This window comes from Macaca mulatta, chromosome 9 (genome assembly GCF_049350105.2).
Source record: "Macaca mulatta isolate MMU2019108-1 chromosome 9, T2T-MMU8v2.0, whole genome shotgun sequence".
Classification (NCBI taxonomy): domain Eukaryota; kingdom Metazoa; phylum Chordata; class Mammalia; order Primates; family Cercopithecidae; genus Macaca; species Macaca mulatta.
The window spans coordinates 115515789-115538889 of NC_133414.1; the positions used below are offsets into that span (position 1 = coordinate 115515789).

A 23101-nucleotide genomic window follows, 5' to 3' on the forward strand; every position below is an offset into this window, starting at 1 on the left:
ATCACGCTTGACGGCGCAAGGTGGCTCAGCCGCAAGATGGCGGCGCTGGCGGAGGAGCAGACGGAGGTGGCGGTCAAGCTAGAGCCTGAGGGACCGCCAACGCTGCTACCTCCGCAGGCGGGGGACGGCGCAGGCGAGGGTAGCGGCGGCACTACCAACAACGGCCCTAACGGCGGCGGCGGGAACGTTGCGGCATCGTCGTCCACTGGCGGGGATGGCGGGACCCCCAAGCTCACGGTGGCTGTCTCCACCGCTGCCCCGGCGGGGGCGGCCCCGGTGCCTGCGGCTGCTCCGGAGGCCGGCGCTCCGCACGACCGACAGACTCTACTGGCCGTGCTGCAGTTCCTACGGCAGAGCAACCTCCGCGAGGCCGAAGAGGCGCTGCGCCGTGAGGCCCGGCTGCTGGAGGAGGCAGTGGCGGGCTCCGGAGCCCCGGGAGAGGTGGACAGCGTCGGCGCTGAGGTGGCCAGCGCGCTTCTCAGCCGGGTGACCGCCTCGGCCCCTGGCCCTGCGGCCCCCGACCCTCCGGGCACTGGCGCTTCGGGGGTCACGGCCGTCTCAGGTTCAGCCTCAGGTCCTGCGGCTCCGGGTAAAGGTAAGCCGTGGGGTTCCGGGGAGGCACGGCCGCCGCGAAGGGGAGCAAGCCGGTAAGGCAGGGGCTGGCAGGCCTGCACCTCTGCGGGCTTGTTTTGAATTTCCTGGGCCCGCCTCTAGGGCCACATGCCCGCCCCTTTCTCTAGTGCGCCGGCTGCGCAGTCAAACCCCCTTCCGAGCTGTCAGTTTCAGCGAGAGGCTGAGGAGAGCTGTTGAGCAGAGGGATGTATGGGAAGGTGAGCGCGGAGAGGCGGGGACCTTCACGCTTTTGGTCCCTTTCCTCTCATTTGGGCTTTTGAGCCTTGGGCAGGTCCGCCTGAGACTAACAGTGTTTGTACAGTTTCGTACTAGCGTACTTTAAGTTTTATAAGTACTTTATTTTCTCTTTATTTCTTTACTTCCTTTTAAAAGATGTGTTAATAAATACTTTATGGACTTTTTTTTTTTTTTTTTTTTTTTTTTTTTTTTGAGACGGAGCCTTGCTCTGTTGCCCAGGCTGGAGTGCAGTGGTGCGACCTCGGCTCACTGCAACCTCCGCCTCCTGGGTTCAGGCGATTCTCCTGCCTCAGCCTCGTAAGTAGCTGGGACTACAGGCTTCTACTACCACGGCCAGCTAATTTTTGTATTTTTAGTACAGCCAGGCTTTCACCATGTTGGTCTGGCTGGTCTCGAACTCCCGACCTCATATGATCCACCAGCCTCGGCCTCCCAAAGTGCTGGGATTACAGGCGTGAGCCACCGTGCCCAGCCACCATACAATATACCCTTGTAACAATCCTGCACGTCATGTACCCCCTGAATCTCAGCTAAAAGTTTTTTTTTTTTCTTTTCTTTTTTTTTTTTTCTGTGACGGAGTCTTGCTCTGTCGCTCAGGCTGGACTACAGTGGTGTAATCTCGGCTCACTGCAACCTCTGCCTCCTGGATTTAAGCGATTCTCCTGCCTCAGCCTCGCGAGTAGCTGGGACTACTGGCGCACGACACCACGCCCCGCTTAATTTTTTAAAAAGTATTTTTTGTAGAGACGGGGTTTCGCCATATTGGTCCGACTGGTCTTGAATTTCTGATCTCATGATCCACCCGCCTCGGCCTCTCAAAGTGCTGGGATTACAGGCATGAGCCACCGCACCCGACTGAAATTTTAAAGATATATATGGGCTGAGTACCACCAGTGTTAAGTCTTTGGAGGATGCAGGTTCCTGGGCATCACTTCAGACTTAGTGAATCAGATCCTCTAGAGGTGGAATCTGGGAATCTTCACTTTTGAATAAGAGCTTCTAAGGAGTGTTGACATAGGGCAGCTTGAGAACCATGTGTTTAGGCATGGGCATTGGACAGACCTTTTCGTCTTTGCTGCATTTACATGTGTGATGCTGATTGTCATTCTTTTCTTACCTTTTAATTTTTTTTTACCTTCCTATTGGCCGGGCGTGGTGGCTCATGCCTGTAATCTCAGCACTTTGGGAGGATGAAGCGGGTGGATCACCTGAGGTCAGGAGTTTGAGACCAGCCTGGCCAACATGGTGAAACCCCCTTTCTACTAAAAATACAAAAATTAGCCAGATGTGATGGCGCATGCCTGTAATCCCAGCTACTTGGGAGGCTGAGGCAGGAGAATTGCTTGAACCCGGGAGGCCGAGGTTGCAGTGAGCCAAGATTGCGCCACTGCACTTCAGCCTGGGTGATAGAGCAAGACTCTGTCTTAAAAAAAAAAAAATTTTTTTTTTACATTAATATTGTCAAGAGACAAGTCATTCTCATGTTGAATTTTCTCCCTTTATTACATGAGTGGTTATGAGGGTTTTTTTTTTTTTTTTTTTTTTTTTTGAGACGGAGTCTCGCTCTGTCGCCCAGGCTGGAGTGCAGTGGCCGGATCTCAGCTCACTGCAAGCTCCGCCTCCCGGGTCTACGCCATTCTCCTGCCACAGCCTCCCCAGTAGCTGGCACTACAGGCGCCCGCCACCTCGCCCGGCTAGTTTTTTCTATTTTTTAGTAGAGACAGGGTTTCACCGTGTTAGCCAGGATGATCTCGATCTCCTGACCTTGTGATCCGCCCGTCTCGGCCACCCAAAGTGCTGGGATTACAGGCTTGAGCCACCGCACCCGGCCGAGGGTTTTTTTTTTTTAGACAGAGTCTCGCTCTGTCGGCCAGGCTGGAGTGCAGTGGCACAATCTTGGCTCACTGCAACCTCTGCCTCCCAGGTTCAAGCGATTCTCCTGCCTCAGCCTCCCAAGTAGCTGGGACCACAGGCGCATGTCACCACACCTGGCTATTTTTTTTTTGTCTTTTTGGTAGAGACGGGGTTTCACTATGTTAGCCTGGATGGTCTTGATCTCCTGACCTCGTGATCCACCTGCCTTGGCCTCCCAAAGTGTTGGGATTACAGGCGTGAGCCAGCGCGCCCGGCCACGTGAGGCACTTGTAATATGTATATGTAAAATGTTTGGTATGGATAAGTTTATGCCTCTGTATGTGTTCCTGACACCTGAGCCACTGCTTTCTCACAGCAACTGTTGCCACAAATCCATGCAGTAAAACTCATATACAATATAAGGTCTCAGAGGTGATCCTGAGCTGACAATAAATGTTTATTGAATTATCCAGTGCAGAGCTTTTAGCCAAATTAATCTGTATGAGGCCTAATCTTTGCAGCATTGCCAGAAATGAAGTATGAATACATAGCATTGTATTCATATCTCATTTTAATCCATAAATAGAAATGTGTGCAGATGTGGATTGAAGGCCGGGCACGGTGGCTCACGCCTGTAGTCCCAGCACTTTGGGAGGCCAAGGCAGGTGGATCACTTGAGGTCAGGAGTTCAAGACCAGCCTGGCCAACATGGTGAAACCCCGTCTCTACTAAAAATACAAAAAAATTAGCTGGGCGTGGTGGCATGTGCCGTTGTCCCAGCTGCTCGGGAGGCTGAGGCAGGCGAACCACTTTAACCCAGGAGGCAGAAGTTGCAGTGAGCCAAGATAGCGCCATTGCGCTCCGGCCTGGGCAACAGAGCAAAATTCCGTCTTTACAAAAAAAAAAAAAAAAAAGTGTTTGAGAGGAATCTTTTTTTAATGTTGAATTTTGTGAATGAACTATAAGATGAATTATATTGTTGGTTATTTTGCTGTAATCTCTTATCTCTTCAGAAACTTGACCTAATTATAGATCATAACTGAGAAATCAGTAAGGAGGAAAAGAGGCCATCAGAGTAACCGAAGAAATTATCACATTTGTGCAGTAAAGAGCGAAGTGTACTATAATGGCAACTTACAAATATTTCCAACAACCAAATTCTGATTTAATTGACAGATGTATTGTTAGGTGGTGCTGTGTTACAAATAAATAGTTATGTTTTCTGTTTTGAAATGCTGGTTATGGAAATTGTTTTAAGCATATAACTATCTTTTTTTTTTTTTTTTTTTTTTGAGACAGAGTCTCGCTCTGCCGCCCAGGCTGGAGTGCAGTGGCGTGATCTTGGCTCACTGCAAGCTCCGCCTCCCGGGTTCACGCCATTCTCCTGCCTCAGCCTCCCAAGTAGCTGGGACTACAGGCGCCCGCCACCTCGCCCGGCTAGTTTTTTTGTATTTTTTAGTAGAGACGGGGTTTCACTGTGTCAGCCAGGATGGTCTCGATCTCCTGACCTCGTGATCCGCCCGTCTCGGCCTCCCAAAGTGCTGGGATTACAGGCTTGAGCCACCGCTCCCGGCCGCATATAACTATCTTTTGAAGATATAAATAGGGCATGGTCCTTCCCACCCTTAAGTGGTTACATTTTATAAGGGGTAAGAGATGTATATAATGTGAAGGGAACACAGGATGGGATATGTTACAGGAATGTTACACAGTGCTTGGGTGGCTCAGAGAACTGGGAATGTTACTGCAGTGCATGGCTTGGTGGTAATGGGTGCCATTTGAACAGAGCGTTGAGAGAAAGTTAATGTAGTTGTTTGATTTGCACATACCATCTTTTATACAATTTGTCTTTAACATAAGGTAGTTCCAGGAGGAATATTGACTCTTCTTCTTATTGTTTTTTTTTGTTTTTGAGACGGAGTCTTGCTCTGTCACCAGGCTGGAGTGCAGTGGCGCGATCTTGGCTCACTGCAACCTCTGCCTCCTGGGTTCAAGTGATTCTTGTGCCTTAGCCTCCCGAGTAGCTGGGATTACAGGCACGCGCCATCACACCCAGCTAATTTTTGTATTTTTAGTAGAGATAGGGTTTCACCATGTTGGCCAGGCTGGTCTTGAACTTCTGAGCTTGTGATCCGCCTGCCTCAGTCTCACAAAATGCTGGGCCACCGTGATGGCCTGTTATTGTTATCTTAAGATATGGATGTGCTGACAGGTTTCGGTTTGGGTGACTGAAACAAGTGAAAAAAATTCCATTAAAAGATTATGGCTGGGCGCGGTGGCTCATACTTGGTTTTTTTTTTTTTTGAGATGGAGTCTCGGAGTCTCGCTCTGTTGCCCAGGCTGGCGTGCAGTGGCGTGATCTTGGCTCACTGCAACCTCCGCCTCCCGGGTTCACGCCACTCGCCTGCCTCAGCCTCCCGAGTAGCTGGGACTACAGGCACCCACTACCATGCCCGGCTAATTTTTTGTATTTTTAGTAGAGATGGGGTTTCACCGTGTTAGCCGGGATGGCCTCGATCTCCTGACCTCGTGATCTGCCTGCCTCGGCCTCCCAAAATGCTGGGATTACAGGCATGAGCCACTGTGCCCGGCGGCTCATACTTGTAATCCCAGCACTTTGGGAGGCGAGTGGATCACCTCTGGTCAGGAGTTCAAGACCAGCCTGGCCAACATGGTGAAACCCCCCCTCTACTAAAAATACAAAAATTAGGGGGCATAGTGGTGCATGCCCGTAATCCCAGGCATGCACCACCATGCCCTGGGAATTAGTTAGGGACTGGAACAGTAGGCAGGTTCTATTGTTAAAGTGAAGGCATTGAAAAAAAGAATAGGCTGGTTCTTGGGCCATGTTGAAGATCTTTGTTTACCCTGAGAGCAGTAGGGAGTTGTATTGGGTAGGATTACTCAGGAGGCTGAGGCAGGAGAATTGCTTGAACCCGAGATGCGGAGGTTGCAGTGAGCCAAGATCGTGCCATTGCATTACAGCCTGGACGACAAGAGTTGAAACTCCATCTCAAAAAGAAAGAAAAAAAAAAAGACTGTGTGGGCCAGGTGCGGTGCCTCATGCCTGTAATTCCAGCACTTTGGGAGGCCGAGGTGGGAGGATCACAAGGTCAAGAGATCGAGACCATCCTGGCAAACATGGTGAAACCCTGTCTCTACTAAAAATGCAAAAATTAGCTGGGCATGGCGCATGCCTGTAGTTCCAGCTACTTGGGAGGCTGAGGCAAGAGACTCACCTGCGAGGCGGAGGTTGCAGTGAGCTGAGATCTCCATACTGCACTCCATCCTGGTGACAGAGCGAGACTCCCTCTCAGAAAAAAAAAAAAAAAAAAGATTATGTGATTGTGTTGAGGAAGAGACGTTGGGAAGAAAGAGACAACAATCTGAGCAACAACTCACCTCTGGGCCTTAACAAAACAGCCATAGTCACATGGTCATAATAGGTCATTTTCTTAAAAGTTGTTTTTTGTTTTTTAAACAGTTGGAAGTGTTGCTGTGGAAGACCAGCCAGATGTCAGTGCTGTGTTGTCGGCCTACAGCCAACAAGGAGATCCCACAATGTATGAAGAATACTATAGTGGACTGAAACACTTCATTGAATGTTCCCTGGACTGCCATCGGGCAGAGTTATCCCAACTCTTTTATCCTTTGTTTGTGCACATGTACTTGGAGCTAGTCTACAATCAACATGAGAATGAAGCAAAGTCATTCTTTGAGAAGTATGTACATTTTTACATATATATATACACACATAGTGTGTGTGCACGTGCATATATGTTCACATCTGTAACCACACAAATGTAAGACTGCAACTTAAAATGTACGTTGTGAAGGAGAGGTACCTAAGGCTATGAGAACTTAAAATGTGGGGTTTAATCTAGCTGGAGAAGTCAGAGAAGGCTTCCAGAGGAGATGATACTTGAGGTGAGATCTGATATCTGAAGATTAGGTAGGAGTTAGCCAGATGAAGAAAAGAGGGAAAAGTATGTATTAAAGCTCTCTGGTGGGAAGGATTCTGGTAGGTACAGAGGCTGAAAGATGGCCAGGGTAGCTGGAGCAGAGAATGGGATGGGGGTGTGGTATACCATGAAGCTGGGAATTAGGGACTGGAACAGTAGGCAGGTTCTATTGTTAAAGTGAAGGCATTGAAAAAAAAGAATAGGCTGGTTCTTGGGCCATATTGAAGATCTTTGTTTATCCTAAGAGCAGTAGGGAGTTGTATTGGGTAGGATTAGGTTTCATTGAGAGTCACTGAAAACTCATCAGCAATGGCATAAATAAAAGTTTATTTTTGCCTTTATCTTAAGAACACTAGGAAGCAGTGTTAGGATTAGATTAGAATAAGAGTAACTGAGAACCCAAACAACAGAGGTTTAAATACAATAAAAGTTTATTTATTTTTCTCATAAAGGTGGGACATTCGGGATTGGTGTGGTGGGTTCTTCATTACCAGGGCCCCAAGCTCCCTCAGTCTTGTTGCTCTCCCATGCTTTTCATGCATGTTCCACTTTGTGGCATAAGATGGTTTTCCTGCTCTAAGCAGTCACATCAGTGTGCCAGTCAGCAGTTAGGGCACACGGAAACTGCACACACTTCTTCCTTTTATATCTTAACAGTCAGTGGCCACACCTAGCTGCAGGGGAAATAAGAAATGTAGTCTTTACCTAAGTGTCTATGTGCCCAGCTGATATTCAGGTTTTCTTTTATGGAGGAAGACAGGAAAAATGGGTATTTGGGGAGAGTGAAGCCTTTTTGCTACAGAGTCATTTCTGCTACAGAGTCATTAAAGGACCATGTCATTATTATATACTTTGAAAGGACTTCTATGCAGTGGGGAAACACATGGGGGATAGAATGACTATAGGGACAAGTTTTGGAAGTTATTGCAGTGGTTCTCAACTGGGGGTGGAATTGCTCCTTCCACTAGACCATTTGAAAATGTGTAGAGGTGGCCCGGTGCAGCGGCTCACGCCTTTAATCCCAGCACTTTGGGAGGCTGAGGCGGGCGGATCACTTTGAGCTCAGGAGTTCTAGACCAGCCTGGTGAAACCCAGTCTCTACAAAAAAATGCAAAATTTGCCAGATGTGGTAGCTCACTCCTGTAATCCCAGCTATTTGGGAGACTGAGGCTGGAGAATAGCTTGAACCTGGGAGATGGAGGTTGCAGTGAGCTGAGATTGCGCCTCTGCACTCTAGCCTAGATGACAAGAGTGAGACCCTGTCTCAAAAAAAAAAAAAGAAAGAAAATGTGTGGAGGCATTTTTGATTGTCATAATGACTGGGCAGAGGAGCAGGAATGCTAAATGTTCTAATATGTGCACCTAGGTAGTCCCACTTTACAAAGAATTATCCTGCCCAAAATGCTAGTAGCACCCTTGTTCGGAAACACTGGACTAGGTTGTGGTAGAGGTGAAGAGAAGTAGACAGAGTCATGAATGAGACACTTGATAGATTGGCTAGGGAGGTGAGGGAGATGGAGGTATCATTGAAATCTCCAGTTTTCTGGCCCCTCCAGCTGGATAGGGGAGCCAATTCCTGATACAGAAAACCCTAGAAGAGGACTTGATTTGTCAGACCTTGGAATAATTTTGAGTTCTGATTTGAATATGCCTTTGACTCATTTAAGAAATGTCAAGTTGATAGGTAGATGATATATGAGAGCTCAGAGGAGAGGTAGGGACTATAACTGTTAATCGGAGTTGTATGCATTATTGATCAATATGGATGAGGTTGACTAGGGGAGAGTATGAAATAAGCCAGTAAGTGGGCTAGGCCCAAGGAGCTCCAAATTTAATGGCCACATAGAGGAGATATACAGGAAGAAAACCAGGGGAGAGTTGAGTTATAGAAGCCAAGGGAAAGTAGTATTTAAGAAGGAGGCAGGCCGGGCGTGGTGGCTCACACCTGTAATCCCAGCACTTTGGAAGGCTGAGGTGGGCAGATCACCTGAGGTCAGGAGTTCGAGACCAGCCTGGCCAACATAACAAAACCCCATCTCTACTAAAAAATACAAAAATGAGCCGGGTGTGGTGGCAGACATCTGTAATCCCAGCTGCTTAGGAGGCTGAGGCAGGAGAATCACTTGAACCTGGGAGGCGGAGGTTGCAGTGAGCTGAGATTGCGCCACTGCACTCCAGCCTTGGCGACGAGCGAAAGTCCATCTCAAAAAAAAAAGGAGGCCTTGCTTAGCAGGGTGAATAAAAATTTTTTTTTTTTTTTTGAGACGGAGTTTCGCTCTTGTTGCCCAGGCTGGCATGCAGTGGCACCATCTCGGCTCACTGCAACCTCCGCCTCCCAGGTTCAAGCGATTCTCCTGCCTCAGCCTCCCAAGTAGCTGGGATTATAGGAATACATCACCATGCCTAGCTAATTTTGTATTTTTAGTAGAGACGGGGTTTCTTCATGTTGGTCAGACTGGTTTTGATCTCCCGACCTCAGGTGATCTGCCCACCTTGGCCTTCCAAAGTGCTGGGATTACAGGTGTGAGTCACCGGGCCCAGCCTGAATGAGAAATGTTTAATACAAGCAATAGAGCCTGAAGTCAAGATTTATCATTTAACACAGGGTAGCAGTAATAGAGGAACAGTAGAACTTGGAACCCCTGGCTTCTATGCCATTATAGTAATTCATTATACTAGGATGCCAATAGGAAGTATATAAAGCAAAACGTTCTGTAGCCAAGTGTTTTTGGAAAAAAAAAAAAAACTAAGAAAGGCTGACGACAGAACTTCTACTCTAGAAGCTAATTTTTCTTTAAAGTACTGTCATCGAAACACTCCATTCTTGGCAACATAGACACTGTCACTTAAAAAAACAAAAACAGGCCGGGTGCAGTGGCTCACACCTGTAATCCTAGCACTTTGAGAGGCTGAGGCGGGCAGATCACCTGAGGTCAGGAGTTCAAGATCAGCCTGGGCAATACGGTGAACCCTGTTTCTACTGAAAAGACAAAATTAGCCGGGCGTGGTGACACATGCCTGTAATCCCAGCTACTTGGGAGGCTGAGGCAGAAGAATCACTTGAACCCGGGAGGCGGAGGATGCAGTGAGCCAAGATTGCGCCATTGCACTCCAGCCTGGGCAACAAGAGTAAATCTCCGTCTCACCAAAAAAAAAAAAAATTAAAAAATTAAAAAAAAAATATATATAGCCTGGGCAAAAGAGCGAGATCCTGCTTCTACAAAAAGTAAACAAAAATTGAGCCGGGTACGGTGGCTGATGCCTGTAATCCCTCACTTTGGGAAGCTGAGGTGGGCAGATTGCCTGAGCTCAGGAGTTCGAGACCATCCTGGCCAACATGGTGAAACCCCATCTCTACTAAAATACAAAAAATTAGCTGGCCATAGTGGCGCGTGCCTATAGTCCCAGCTGCTCAGGAGGCTGAAGCATGAGAATTACTTGAACCCCGGAGGCGGAGGTTGCAGTGAGCCAAGATCACGTAAACAAAAATTAGCCAAGTATGGTGGCACAGCAGTCCTAGCTACTGGGGAGACGGAGGCAGGGGGAATCCCTGAGCCCAGGAGTTTGAGGCTGCATTGAACCACTGCACTCCAGGTTGGGCTTCAGAGCAAGAACCTGTCTCTAAAAAAGAAGGAAAAACCTTTTTGCTCTTCCAGTCTCATGGTGTAGCTGTCTCCCCACATAGGAAGCTGGAATATCATAGGAGATTCTCTGTCTTTCCTTTATGGACAGTCTTATCCCTTGCCAGGACCCCCATCACCACAGGAGGATAATGGGCAGTTACTGATATAAGAGGCTGAGATTTCTAATTTTATTCAAATCTTCGATCATATATTGATGAGTTGTAGTGGGGTAACATACTTAACAGTTTAGAAATCTGTTGGCTATCTGTTTTTCAGAGCTGGAGCCCTAATATGTTTAGTTATTGTTTTTAAAATGTTTTTGCATTGGTTGCTGTTTTTAGTGAATGCCAAATATATTGTCTTTAATTTTACTTTCTTAGGAAAATTAAGAGTTGTAAAAACACAAGTACATTTAAATTTACTAGTTGTTATCAAGGCTAAAGGGTTTATTTTATTGTCTTTGGTAATAGTGAGTAAGTGGAAGTACTCACTGATTGGTATCAGCAGTGAGTACTTCCACTTAGTTTGTTGTTTAGTGATCATATTAAAGTATTGATATTTTAAAAATATGTCTGGTACGTATTTCCAATGAATATAGGAAATCATTAAAAATGATGGGTTTTATGAGAATGTTATGTATTGATTATTGTTGAGAGGCTGAGTAATGTGTACACTGAGTTCATTATATTCTTTTCTATTGTATACCTTTGAAATTTTCTTTTTTTTTTTTTTTTTTTTTTTTTGAGACGGAGTCTCGCTCTGTTGCCCAGGCTGGAGTGCAGTGGCCGAATATCAGCTCACTGCAAGCTCCACCTCCTGGGTTTACGCCATTCTCCTGCCTCAGCCTCCCGAGTAGCTGGGACTATAGGCGCCTGCCACCTCGCCCGGCTATTTTTTTGTATTTTTTAGTAGAGACGGGGTTTCATCGTGTTAGCCAGGATGTCTCGATCTCCTGACCTCGTGATCCTCCCGTCTCGGCCTCCCAAAGTGCTGGGATTACAGGCTTGAGCCACCGCGCCCGGCCGCTTTGAAATTTTCATAATAAAACTTTTAAAAGTGGGTTTTGAGAAACCATAACATTTAGTAAAGCAAGGGTTCTTATATTTTCAAATGTCTACCAGTTTCTTTTAAATGTCTCCATTCTAAAGAAACTGTCTACCAATGGTGGGTATATTTTTTTTCACTTAGGATATTTAAATTCTTTTCTTAAAATGTTTGTGATACATTTCATTAGAGATTTACATTTGTTCATTTTTAGAATAAATTCAGAAACTGAATTATAATCATTTTGAAATGAGTTACTTCTTATCCTACAGTTTAGTTCAGGATTTTTTAGACTACTACACTGAAAATATTCTGGGATGGTTTATAAGTATATGGGGGAGAGGCAGATCCCTTAATGATTACATTGAAAAATGACTTTTTAAAATCACTGAAACAGGTTCCATGGAGATCAGGAATGTTATTACCAGGATGACCTACGTGTATTATCTAGTCTTACCAAAAAGGAACACATGAAAGGGAATGAGACCATGTTGGATTTTCGAACAAGTAAATTTGTTCTGCGTATTTCCCGTGACTCGTACCAACTCTTGAAGAGGCATCTTCAGGAGAAACAGAACAATCAGATATGGAACATAGTTCAGGAGCACCTCTACATTGACATCTTTGATGGGATGCCGCGTAGTAAGCAACAGATAGATGCGATGGTGGGAAGTTTGGCAGGAGAGGCTAAACGAGAGGCAAACAAATCAAAGGTATGGGAATGAACCTAAGAACTCTATAATGCAGATTATGAAAAATTGTAGCATTTCCATCTACATAAGTTACACATTTTTCTTATAGCTAGCTTGGGAACGATGTTTTTGTTTGTTTGTTTTTGTTTTTGTTTTGAGACAGTTTTGCTCTTGTCACCCAGGCTGGAGTGCAATGGCGTGATCTCAGCTCACTGCAACCTCCACCTCCCAGGTTCAAGTGATTCTCCTGCCTCAGCTTCCTGAGTAGCTGGGATTAGAGGCACACGCCACCACACCTGGCTAATTTTTGTATTTACTTTAGTAGAGAGGGTTTCACCATGTTGGCCAGGCTGGTCTCGAACTCCTGACCTCAGATGATCCACCCGCCTCCGCCTCCCAAAGTGCTGGGATAACAGGCGTGAGCTACTGTGCCTGGCCGCTTGGCAACAATTTTATACTGTATATAAAATTTTGTGTTCTAAGGGTGATGTTTATATGTGACAATTTGGGTATGGTTGCATTTTATAGAACCCTGAATGCAGTGGCTGAAACAAATAATTTTTCTCCCATAAAATGAATTTCAGAGGAAGGCCTTCCAGGGCTGGCATGAAGGCTCCACAGTGCCATAAAGGTCCCTGGCTCCTTCTAGTTTCTGGTCCACCATCTTTAGAATGTGGCTTTCTTCTTTGTGCTCACAAATGGTTATTGCAGTTTCAGCATTGCAGCTCCATTTCAAGAAGGAAGAAGGGGGAGGACAAAAGGCATATCTGTGCTGAAGCTTTCCCTTTTTAATCAGGAAAACAATTTTTTTTTATACAACCGTACCCAATATACTTATATGGACATTCCTAGCTGCAAGGGAGCCTGGAAACAGAAATGATTTAACTGAGCACATTGCTACTCCAATAAAATCAGGGTTCTGTTAGTAAGGAAAAAGGGGAGAATGGCTATTGGGTAGACAAGTACAGAACCCTGCTTCAGAGTGTAAATTACTATTTTGTAATTGTAATTTATCCTATCAAGATGTAAAATGGGTATATTAATGAACAAATAATTTAAAAAATGTTGACTCTTTTGACTTGTAGGTATTTTTTGGTTTATTAAAAGAACCAGAAATTGAGGTACCTTTGGATGATGAGGATGAAGAGGGAGAAAATGAAGAAGGAAAACCTAAAAAGAAGAAGCCTAAAAAAGATAGTATTGGATCCAAAAGCAAAAAACAAGATCCCAATGCTCCACCTCAGAACAGGTGAGGAAAAAGCTTCAGGAACTTGTGTGTGGAGGTATGAGACAATATGTTATAGAGAGTTCAAGTTTGTTAATAGTCAAAAGGTAATTTTGACTCTCTTTTTCTTTCACAGAATCCCTCTTCCTGAGTTGAAAGATTCAGATAAGTTGGATAAGATAATGAATATGAAAGAAACCACCAAGCGAGTGCGCCTTGGGCCAGACTGCTTACCCTCCATTTGTTTCTATACATTTCTCAATGCTTACCAGGTTGGTAAACTAATTGGGTGGTTTCTGCCTGGAGAGTCATGTAGAATGATGATTTACCATTAAGAGAGAAACAAATGTGTTAGCTAAAATGGAGTTTTGTTATTTAAACTCTGTTTTTTTTTTTTTTTTGAGATGGAGTCTCGCTCTGTCGCCCAGGCTGGAGTGCAGTGGCGCAATCTTGGCTCACTGCAAGTTCCGCCTCCTGGGTTCATGCTATTCTTCCGCCTCAACCTCCCCAGCAGCTGGGACTACAGGCACACGCCACTACACCCGGCTAATTTTTTGTATTTTTAGTAGAGACGGGGTTTCACTGTGTTAGCCAGGATGGTCTCGATCTCCTGACCTTGTGATCTGCCCTCCTCGGCCTCCCAAAGTGCTGGGATTACAGGCGTGAGCCACCATGCCCGGCCTTTAAACTCTTAATATAATTTAAAGACAGCAGTCAGGAAAAGAGAATTGGATACTGCACAGAATAGAAGGCAATGTTTAATGGCATTTGTTTCACTGATCAGAATTCTGCTAGCCTTTGAGGAGTAGCAAATTGTGGTTCATCTCTGTTGAACCTGGTTTAAGTACTTATGTAAATTTATTTATCAATTTTTTTTTTTTTTTTTTTTTTTTGAGACGGAGTCTCACTCTGTCCCCCTTGCTGGAGTGCAGTGGCCGGATCTCAGCTCACTGCAAGCTCCGCCTCCCGGGTTCAGGCCATTCTCCTGCCTCAGCCTCCCGAGTAGCTGGGACTACAGGCGCCCGCCACCTCGCCCGGCTAGTTTTTTTGTATTTTTTAGTAGAGACGGGGTTTCACTGTGTTATCCAGGATGGTCTCGATCTCCTGACCTCGTGATCCGCCCGTCTCGGCCTCCCAAAGTGCTGGGATTACAGGCTTGAGCCACCGCGCCCGGCCCAATTTTTTTTTTTTTTTTAAAGACAAGAGTCTTGTGCTGTCGCCCGGGTGGAGTGCAGAGGTGAGATCTCAGCTCACTGCATCCTCTGCCTCCCAGGTTCAAACAATTCTTGTGCCTTAGCTGCAGCCTCCTGAATAGCTGGGATTACAGGCACCTGCCACCATGCCCGGCTAATTTTTGTATTTTTAGTAGAGACAGGGTTTTGCCATGTTGCCCAGGCTGGTTTTGAACTCCTGACTTCAAGTGATCTGGCCGCGTCGGCCTCCCAAAGTGCTAGGATTACAGGTGTGAGCCACCGTGCCCAGTCATATAAACTTTATTTTATTATTTTAATTTAATTTTATCTTTTTGAAATAGAGTCTCGCTCTGACACCCAGGCTGGAGTGTGGTGGTGCGATCTCGGCTCACTGCAACCTCCGCCTCCCAGTTCAAGTGATTCTGCTGCCTCAGCCTTCCAAGTAGCTGGGATTATAGGCATGAGCCACCATGCCTGGCTAATTTTTGTATTTTCAGTAGAGACGGGGTTTCACCAGGTTGGCCAGGCTGGCCTCAAATTCCTGAGCTCAGGCGATCCACTCACCTCAGCCTCTCAAAGTGCTGTGATTACAGGCATGAGCCACCATGCCTGGCCAAACTTAATATTTTATTTTATTTATTTATTTATTTTTTGAGACAGAAGCTGGAGTGCAATGGCACGATCTCGGCTCACTGCAACCTCTGCCTCCTGGGTTCAAGTGATTTTCTTGCATCAGCCGCATAAGTAGATGGAATTACAGGCGCCCACCATCCTGCCCAGCTAATTTTGGTATTTTTAGTAGAGATAGGGTTTCACCATGTTGGCCAGGCTGGTCTCGAACTCCCAATCTCAGCTGATCCACCTGCCTCGGCCTCCCAAATTGTTGGGATTACAGGTGTGAGTCACTGTGCTTGGCCAATATTTTAAATCAAGGATTTAAAAAGTCTTTATATATTCCTTAAAATAGGGTGTTGAGGATATATTTAGTATAGTGTGAAAATGATTAACATTTGCTTCCTGTTCTGTACTCTGAATACCCTAAAATAGTATTGTTTAGTCTAAACCTTTTATTGGCAGGGTCTCACTGCAGTGGATGTCACTGATGATTCTAGTCTGATTGCTGGAGGTTTTGCAGATTCAACTGTCAGAGTGTGGTCTGTAACACCCAAAAAGCTTCGTAGTGTCAAACAAGCATCAGGTAACTGAGATGACCTTTTGGAATGTGAACTTGCCATTAGTCTACACCAATCTTGATTCCATGAAAAACACACAGAAGATTGTGTTCTTTACAGAAATTCACTTGATTTTACTTTAACTCAAGATTCTAACATTCCCAACAGTGAAAAAAGCTTTGGAGTGACTGGGATGCTAGACTGGTTTAATTTCTTTAGGCCTCAGTTTTCTCATCTGTAGAATGAGTATTAGGCTAAAAAACTTAAAAATCTAACATTTTATGATTGCTTGTAAATCTTGAAAAATCTTTAAGGGATGGTACTTCCTGTTTTAGTCATAAAAATGGCTAATAAAGAACAAATAAGGTCAGGATTTTATTTGAAAGTTTTTTTGTTTTTGTTTTTTTGAGACAGAGTCTCGCCCTGTCACCCAGGCTAGAGTGCAGTGGTGCAGTCTCGGCTCACTACAGCCTCCACCTCCCAGTTTCAAGAGATTTTCCTGCCTTAGCCTCCCCAGCTCCCCACTAATTGGGATTACAGGTGCCCACCACCATGCCCAGGTAATTTTTGTATTTTTAGTAGAGATGGGGTTTCACCATGTTGGCCAGGCTGGTCTCGAACTCCTGACCTCAAGTGATCCGCCTGTGTGGCCTCCCAAAGTGCCAGAATTATACGTGGCTCACTGCAACCTCTGCCTCTGGGGTTCAAGCGATTTTCCTGCCTCCACACCTGGCCTGAGATAAAGTTTATTATTTAAATAAAACAATGTATTTTAAATTATTTTAATACGTCTATAGGTTATTTTTATTTTTATTTTTTTTTTAGATGGGGTCTCACTCTGTTGCCCAGGCTAGAATGCAGTGGTGTGATCACGGCTCACTGCAGCCTCCAATCCCTGGGCTGAAGTGATCCTCCCACTTCAGCCTCCTGAGTAGCTGGGACTACAGGTGTGTGCAACCACACTGGCTAATTTTTTATTTTTTATAGAGACAGGGTTTCTCCATGTTGTCCAGGCTGGTCTTGAACTCCTGAGCTCAAGCAATCTGCCTACCTTAGCCTCCCAGAGTTCTGAGATTACGGGTGTGAGCCACCATGCCTGGCTCATAGTTTTCATTTTTGTGAAACACTGTGGCATAGTGAGCGAAACCGAGTTTCAGTCCTGGTTCCCACACTGAGTAGCTGTGTGCACTCTAGCAAATTATCTATTCTGAATGTCAATTTCTTCTTTTACACGCTGAGATGATACCACCTAATTTAGAGGGATTAGCACAGTGTGGTTGGTATATAGGAGGAAATTTTCAAATGTTAATTCCTCTCCTGAACTGTGGTATGATTACTTTAAAAGTTTTGATGAATGTACTTTTAAAACATCAATATTTCTGGACCATTTTAGATCTTAGTCTTATAGACAAAGAATCAGATGATGTCTTAGAAAGAATCATGGATGAGAAAACAGCAAGTGAGTTGAAGATTTTGTATGGTCACAGTGGGCCTGTCTATGGAGCCAGCTTCAGTCCGGATAGGTAAAATACAAACAATAAAAATTAAATACTGCTATGTTATATTGAAATTATATAAAAGTCAACTACTGGAAACATTATGCAAATACTGGGAAAATTCTGATAAAAATCTCATGGTTGTCGTTCATTATCTTTTAGAATCTTGCCGTTTGCTGATTCATCTTTGAATCCTGATGTTTGTACACGGTAGCAATTTAATGTATACTCTTTTTTTTTTTTTTTTTTTTTTTTTTTAAGACGGAGTTTCACTCTTGTTGCCCAGGTTGGAGTGCAATGGAGTGATCTCGGCTCACCGCAACCTCTGCCTCCTGGGTTCAAGTGGTTCTCCTGGCTCAGCCTCCCAAGTAGCTGGGATTACAGACCTGCGCCACCACACCTGGCTAATTTTGTATTTTTAGTAGAGACGGGTTTTCTCCATGTTGGTCAGGCTGGTGTTGAACTCTCAACCTCAGGTGATCTGCCCACCTTGGTCTCCCAAAAGTGCTGGGACTACAGGCGTGAGCCACTGCGCCCGGCCTGTATACTCAAATTTATAGAATCAAAATGCACAGTTTCAGAGCTTACTGGTTTTAAAAATTAGCTTTAGTATTTTCTTCTTTTCTTTTTTTTTTTTAAATTATTTTTATTTGTTACCCAATGGTAAATAACCAACCAAAGCTTTAGTTTTATAGAACTCCATTAGGGGTTGAAATGCTTCATTGGGTCCCTGCATTGTGTCTTCTGGCTGCTTCATCAAATTTAAGACAAATTCCTGACATTAATGGCATATTAGCTAGTAATTGAGGATTTATCTTTCTATAATCAAAAGTACTAAGAGTAAATGAAAAAGGAAATTCGAAATTAGTTTTGTTTCCCTTTAGGTGTATGATTACAATGTCATCCTATGTGTATAGGTATTTGCCTATTTTTCATGATCTCTAACACTGTAAAAATGGGGGGAGGGTGTTTTGTATTCATAATACCCTTAGTATATTACTTGGATAGATAAAAGCTTTCAGGCCAGGGACAGTGGCTCATGCCTGTAATCCCAGTACTTTGGGAGGCCAAGACTGGCGCATCACCTGAGATCAGGAGTTCGAGACCGGCCAACGTGGGAAATCCCGTCTCCACTAAAAGTACAAAAATTAGCAGGGCATGATGGTGCCCGCCTGTAATCCTGGCTACTTGGGAGGCTGAGGCAGGAAAATCATTTGAACCTGGGAGGCGGAGGTTGCAACGAGCCGAAATCGCACCACTGCACTCCAGCCTGGGCAAGAAGAGCTAAACTCCATCTCAAAAAAAGAAGAAAAAAAGATAATAGCCTTCCATTCATCAAGATTTCATCATTATGAAACTTTGAGAATTAGGTTTTTTGTTGTTTGATAAGGTTTTGCCAGATGATACATTTTTACTTGAGGAAACGTCTGATTTCAGTGAAAACTGTAATACCTTCTGACTACCAATCCGTTGTGTTTATCCTTGAAAAAGGTAGAGAATTATTAGCATGTCTATAGTGTTTTTTTTTTTTCTTCAAAAGACATTTCCTTTTTAATTCTTAAATAGCATACACAGCATAGGAAAATAGCATCTTTATTTTAGGGTCAAAACTTGTTGAGTTTTAAGTGACATATCACATTTCCTAAACTTTCTCAATTGACCTTACTTGACTATACTTTGTTAATTACCCCAGTACTTTTTTCTTGTAAAGAACTGATTTTCCGTAAGTTTCTGTATCATCTTACCTCATTCAGTAGGTGCTCGGTATATGTAGAGTGTCAGAGCTAACATTAGTTTGGTTAGTTCTTTCAGTTGATACCTACTGTGAATTGCATGAATGAATTAAAAGTGAGATGTAGCATGTTAGCTATATTTAATATATTCAAATGTATGTAAAATATTCAAGTGTATATAAAATATTTAATGTATTCAAATGTATATAAAACTGGACAGGTGACCAAAGGTTACTCTGGGAGTCAAATATATTACCTTCTCTTCTCTCAGGAACTATCTGCTTTCCTCTTCAGAGGATGGAACTGTTAGATTGTGGAGCCTTCAAACATTTACTTGTTTGGTGGGATATAAAGGACACAACTATCCAGTATGGGACACACAATTTTCTCCATATGGATATTATTTCGTGTCAGGGGGCCATGACCGAGTAGCTCGGTAAGAACACTGTGATCTTATGACTGGGTGTATTCAATGAATAGAATGGTTTCTTGTTGGGAATTACAGCAGCCAGCCAAATTCATTTACACTTCCATTGTTGAGGATCAACTTTCTGAGAAGCTTTTGCATTTATAACTTATTTGAAATTGGGGCCGGGCGCAATGGCTCACGCCTGTAATCCCAGCACTTTGGGAGGCCGAGGTGGGCGGATCACCTGAGGTCAAGAGTTCGAGACCAGCCTGGTCAACGTGGTGAAACCGCTTCTCTACTAAAAATACAAAAATTAGCTGGGCGTGGTGGTAGTCGCCTGTAATCCCAGATATTCAGGAGGCTGAGACAGGAGAATTGTTTGAACCCAAGAGGCGGAGGTTGCAGTGAGCTGAGGTCGCACCATTACACTCTGGCCTAGGGGCAAGAGCGAGACTTCGTCTCAAAAAAAAAAAAAAAAAAGAAATTGGGGCAGGAGTATTATTATATCTGCAATTACATCTATATGAATCCTGGTTTTTAAAAAATAGTTAATTAACAGTCCTCCCTTCCACCCCCATCAGATGCTTAACCTTGTCTTCCATACCACTGTGAGCACCTTTATGTTTCTCTGTCATCTTCTTAGAAGTTGAGGATAAGGTAGTTCAGGTTAGAAACTATTTGGCCAGGTGCAATGGCTCACGCCTGTAATCCCAGCACTTTGGGAGGCCAGGAGTTCCAGACCAGCCTGGCCAACATGACGAAACCCCGTCTCTACTGAAAAAAAAAGAAAAAATACAAAAATTAGCCGGGTGTGGTGGCACATGTCTGTAGTCTCAGCTACTCAGGAGGCTGAGGCAGAATTGCTTGAACCCAGGAGGTGGAGGTTGCAGTGAGCCGAGATTGCACCACTGCATTCCAGCCTGGGTGACAGAGTGAGACCGTCTCAAAACAAAACAAAACAACTATTTGGTGGCCAGAACGAGGGGAAAATACTTTTCTGTGGTTTAGACTAGGAATAGGGGAGGAAGAATATACAGAGAATTGGAGTTCTAGAACTTAAGTTTTGGCTGGCTACAGTGGTACACGCCTGTAGTCCCAGCTACTGGGGAGGCTGAGGTGGGAGGATTGCTGGAACTCGGAGTTTGAATCCAGCTTGGGCAACAGAGCAAGACCTCAGAATTTTTTTTTTTGAGACGGAATCTCGCTCTGTTGCCCAGGCTGGAGTGCAGTGTCGCCATCTCAGCTCATTGCAACCTCTACCTTCTGGGTTCAAGCATTTCTCCTGCCTCAGCCTCCTGAGTAGCTGGGATTATAGGCGTGTGCCACCATTCCCAGCTAATTGTTTGTATTTTTAGTAAAGATGGGGTTTCACCATGTTGGTCAGGCTGGTCTCGAACTCCTGACCTCATGATCCACCTACCTCAGCCTCCCAAAGTGTTAGGATTACAAGCGTGAGCCACCGTGCCCGGACAAGACTTCAGCTTAAAAAAAAAAAAAAAAAAATTGTACCAGATGAACTCTCAGGACTGAGAGTCTCATTCTTCTTCCCCTCAGTTAACTAGTAAGTGGGGGGCCCACTCAGAACTAACTTTTCATATGGATGTTTCTGTATTTATTTTATATGGATTTTTGGCATTTCACAGCTATGTACTAATTGTCGTCTTTTGCTTTCAATAACTTTATAAAAGGCTCTGGGCTACAGACCACTATCAGCCTTTAAGAATATTTGCTGGCCATCTTGCTGATGTGAATTGTACCAGATTCCATCCAAATTCTAATTATGTTGCTACGGGCTCTGCAGACAGAACTGTGCGACTCTGGGACGTCCTAAATGGTAACTGTGTAAGGATCTTCACTGGACACAAGGTATTTTGCACTCTTATTATTCCAGCATCCAAGGTTGATTTCAAGATAAAAATATTTTTTAAACAAGTGACACATAAATTTTGCAGACACCATTCTTACTACAAAACTTTAAAATTTTGTCTTATTTTCCTAGACATACTTTACTCTGATCCTTTCTATGAACTTCTTTTGTAGGGACCAATTCATTCCTTGACATTTTCTCCCAATGGGAGATTCCTGGCTACAGGAGCAACAGATGGCAGAGTACTTCTTTGGGATATTGGACATGGTTTGATGGTTGGAGAATTAAAAGGCCACACTGATACAGTCTGTTCACTTAGGTTTAGTAGAGATGGTGAAATTTTGGCATCAGGTAAATGACTATTAATGGCTTTATGGTAAATGCTATGTTAAGAGGAAACAGTGTTGACGATTGCAAAACTAAGTCCTTGTGTTTTAGGTTTTGCTTCCCTTTAGCTATGATTCCAGAGTGTCACCCTATACATGAATTACTTCTCAGGTTAAAGTACCGCTTGAAATGCTCCTTAGGAAGGAATAGAGTTGTTGGTCAAGTTTAGATTTTTCACCCAAAATGTACAGTAGATACATAAAGTGTACTGGACAAAATGTCCAAATGTAAATATGATGGATGCAACTAATGGTTTCCTTTGACTTCCCCTTAGGTTCAATGGATAATACAGTTCGATTATGGGATGCTATCAAAGCCTTTGAGGATTTAGAGACCGATGACTTTACTACAGCCACTGGGCATATAAATTTACCTGAGAATTCACAGGAGTTGTTGTTGGGAACATATATGACCAAATCAACACCAGTTGTACACCTTCATTTTACTCGAAGAAACCTGGTTCTAGCTGCCGGAGCTTATAGTCCACAATAAACCGTCGGTATTAAAGACCTTTTGGAAGCTACTGTTTTTGAAAAGGGAGACTAAAAGCAAATACCTCAGTGATTAATATTTAAGCTACAAAGAATGTTTTTGTCTATATGGATCTGGAAGTATGCTGCTTGGAAAATCTGAACGGGACAGTTCCACGTTTCTATAGCAACCACATTTGACTAATTTCCGTTAGTTGAATAAGAGGTATTATGATCATGGAGGGGACATTTATGGTGCTTTGGATTGTGTGGAAACTATGCATTTTCTGTTCAAATGCTATTTTAATTTATTACGTTTAGAAAAAAAGTTGATTTCAATAATTCATCCTGCTTCAAGATTCAAATTCAGAAATATACTATCATCTTGAATTTTAGCTGAAGAATCCTATGAGCATGTATGTTTCTGCTGTAAAAACGTAGTTACTGTATGGCACTCAAAAACTGTTAAATGATCCACTAACTTTTTTTTTCTCGGCCCATGATTAGTGGAATGTATGTAACTAGGTGGGGTTCCTTTGTTAGATCTAGATGAATTACAACCATCCACTGACATCTGAATTTATATACCTGTTGAGTTTTGAGTGCACCCAAACACTCGATAAACCAGGTGAAGAAATTTAGCTTCCATGTTCTACTTCAGCTAAAACAGCTACATACAACCTAGTACACTTGAAGTCAGACAGACATTTCAGTTGCTTACCTCCAGTACTGAGCCTTGCTTTGGGAAACTAAAAGATTTAGACCAAGTCACTGCCAGTTTTTGCCTTTGTTGCATTTTGTACAGTTTTTATATTTTTGATATCTTGTAAATAAAGACAACCAGCTTTTCCAGGTTCATAATTTATTGTACAAATTGAATTATCACATGATGAGTTGGGATTAGCTTCTCCAGGCATGGGAACTTAACAGATGAGGTTAAGAACTGTAGACAGTTTAAAATCCTATAAACAAAGCAAACAGTTTAGATACAAATGTGGTCAGCTTTACTTTGAAGACATTCAAGAATTACTAAGATAACATGAACCATTGAAACTGAATGCAAATTTATTAGATTGTCAAAGATGTGACACCAAAAAAATTAAA

At 43.8% G+C, this 23101-nt stretch overlaps 2 protein-coding genes across 6 annotated transcripts in view; one reads left to right on the plus strand and one right to left on the minus strand.

Annotated features, from left to right (window-relative positions):
- TAF5 (TATA-box binding protein associated factor 5) lies at window positions 1-22858 on the plus strand. 2 transcript variants are annotated; one of them, XM_001113759.4, is made up of 11 exons: window positions 1-595; window positions 6209-6446; window positions 11751-12066; window positions 13131-13294; window positions 13407-13542; window positions 15541-15661; window positions 17029-17158; window positions 19136-19300; window positions 20962-21139; window positions 21314-21491; window positions 21802-22858. In XM_001113759.4, the coding sequence occupies exons 1-11, from the start codon at window positions 37-39 to the stop codon at window positions 22017-22019; spliced, it is 2403 nt and encodes an 800-aa protein (XP_001113759.1). In that variant the 5' UTR covers window positions 1-36; the 3' UTR covers window positions 22020-22858. The 2 variants fall into 2 exon arrangements, with proteins under 2 accessions (XP_001113759.1, XP_077803591.1); XM_077947465.1 differs by lacking the exon at window positions 19136-19300.
- Window positions 22843-23101, minus strand: part of ATP5MK (ATP synthase membrane subunit k) — a 7759-nt gene continuing 7500 nt past the window's right edge. For 3 of the 4 annotated variants that reach the window (XM_015147966.3, XM_015147965.3, XM_077944839.1), the window contains one exon: window positions 22843-22959. The gene's annotated coding sequence lies outside the window, so the exon portion shown is untranslated. 4 annotated transcript variants of the gene reach the window in all.

Coding starts and splice junctions, on each gene's coding strand:
- TAF5 (XM_001113759.4), top strand. CDS start 37: ATGGCGGCGCTGGCGGAGGAGCAGACGGAGGTGGCGGTCAAGCTAGAG. Junction 13,543..15,540: donor CATTTCTCAATGCTTACCAG/GTTGGTAAACTA, acceptor TTTTATTGGCAG/GGTCTCACTGCAGTGGATGT. Junction 15,662..17,028: donor TAGTGTCAAACAAGCATCAG/GTAACTGAGATG, acceptor GGACCATTTTAG/ATCTTAGTCTTATAGACAAA.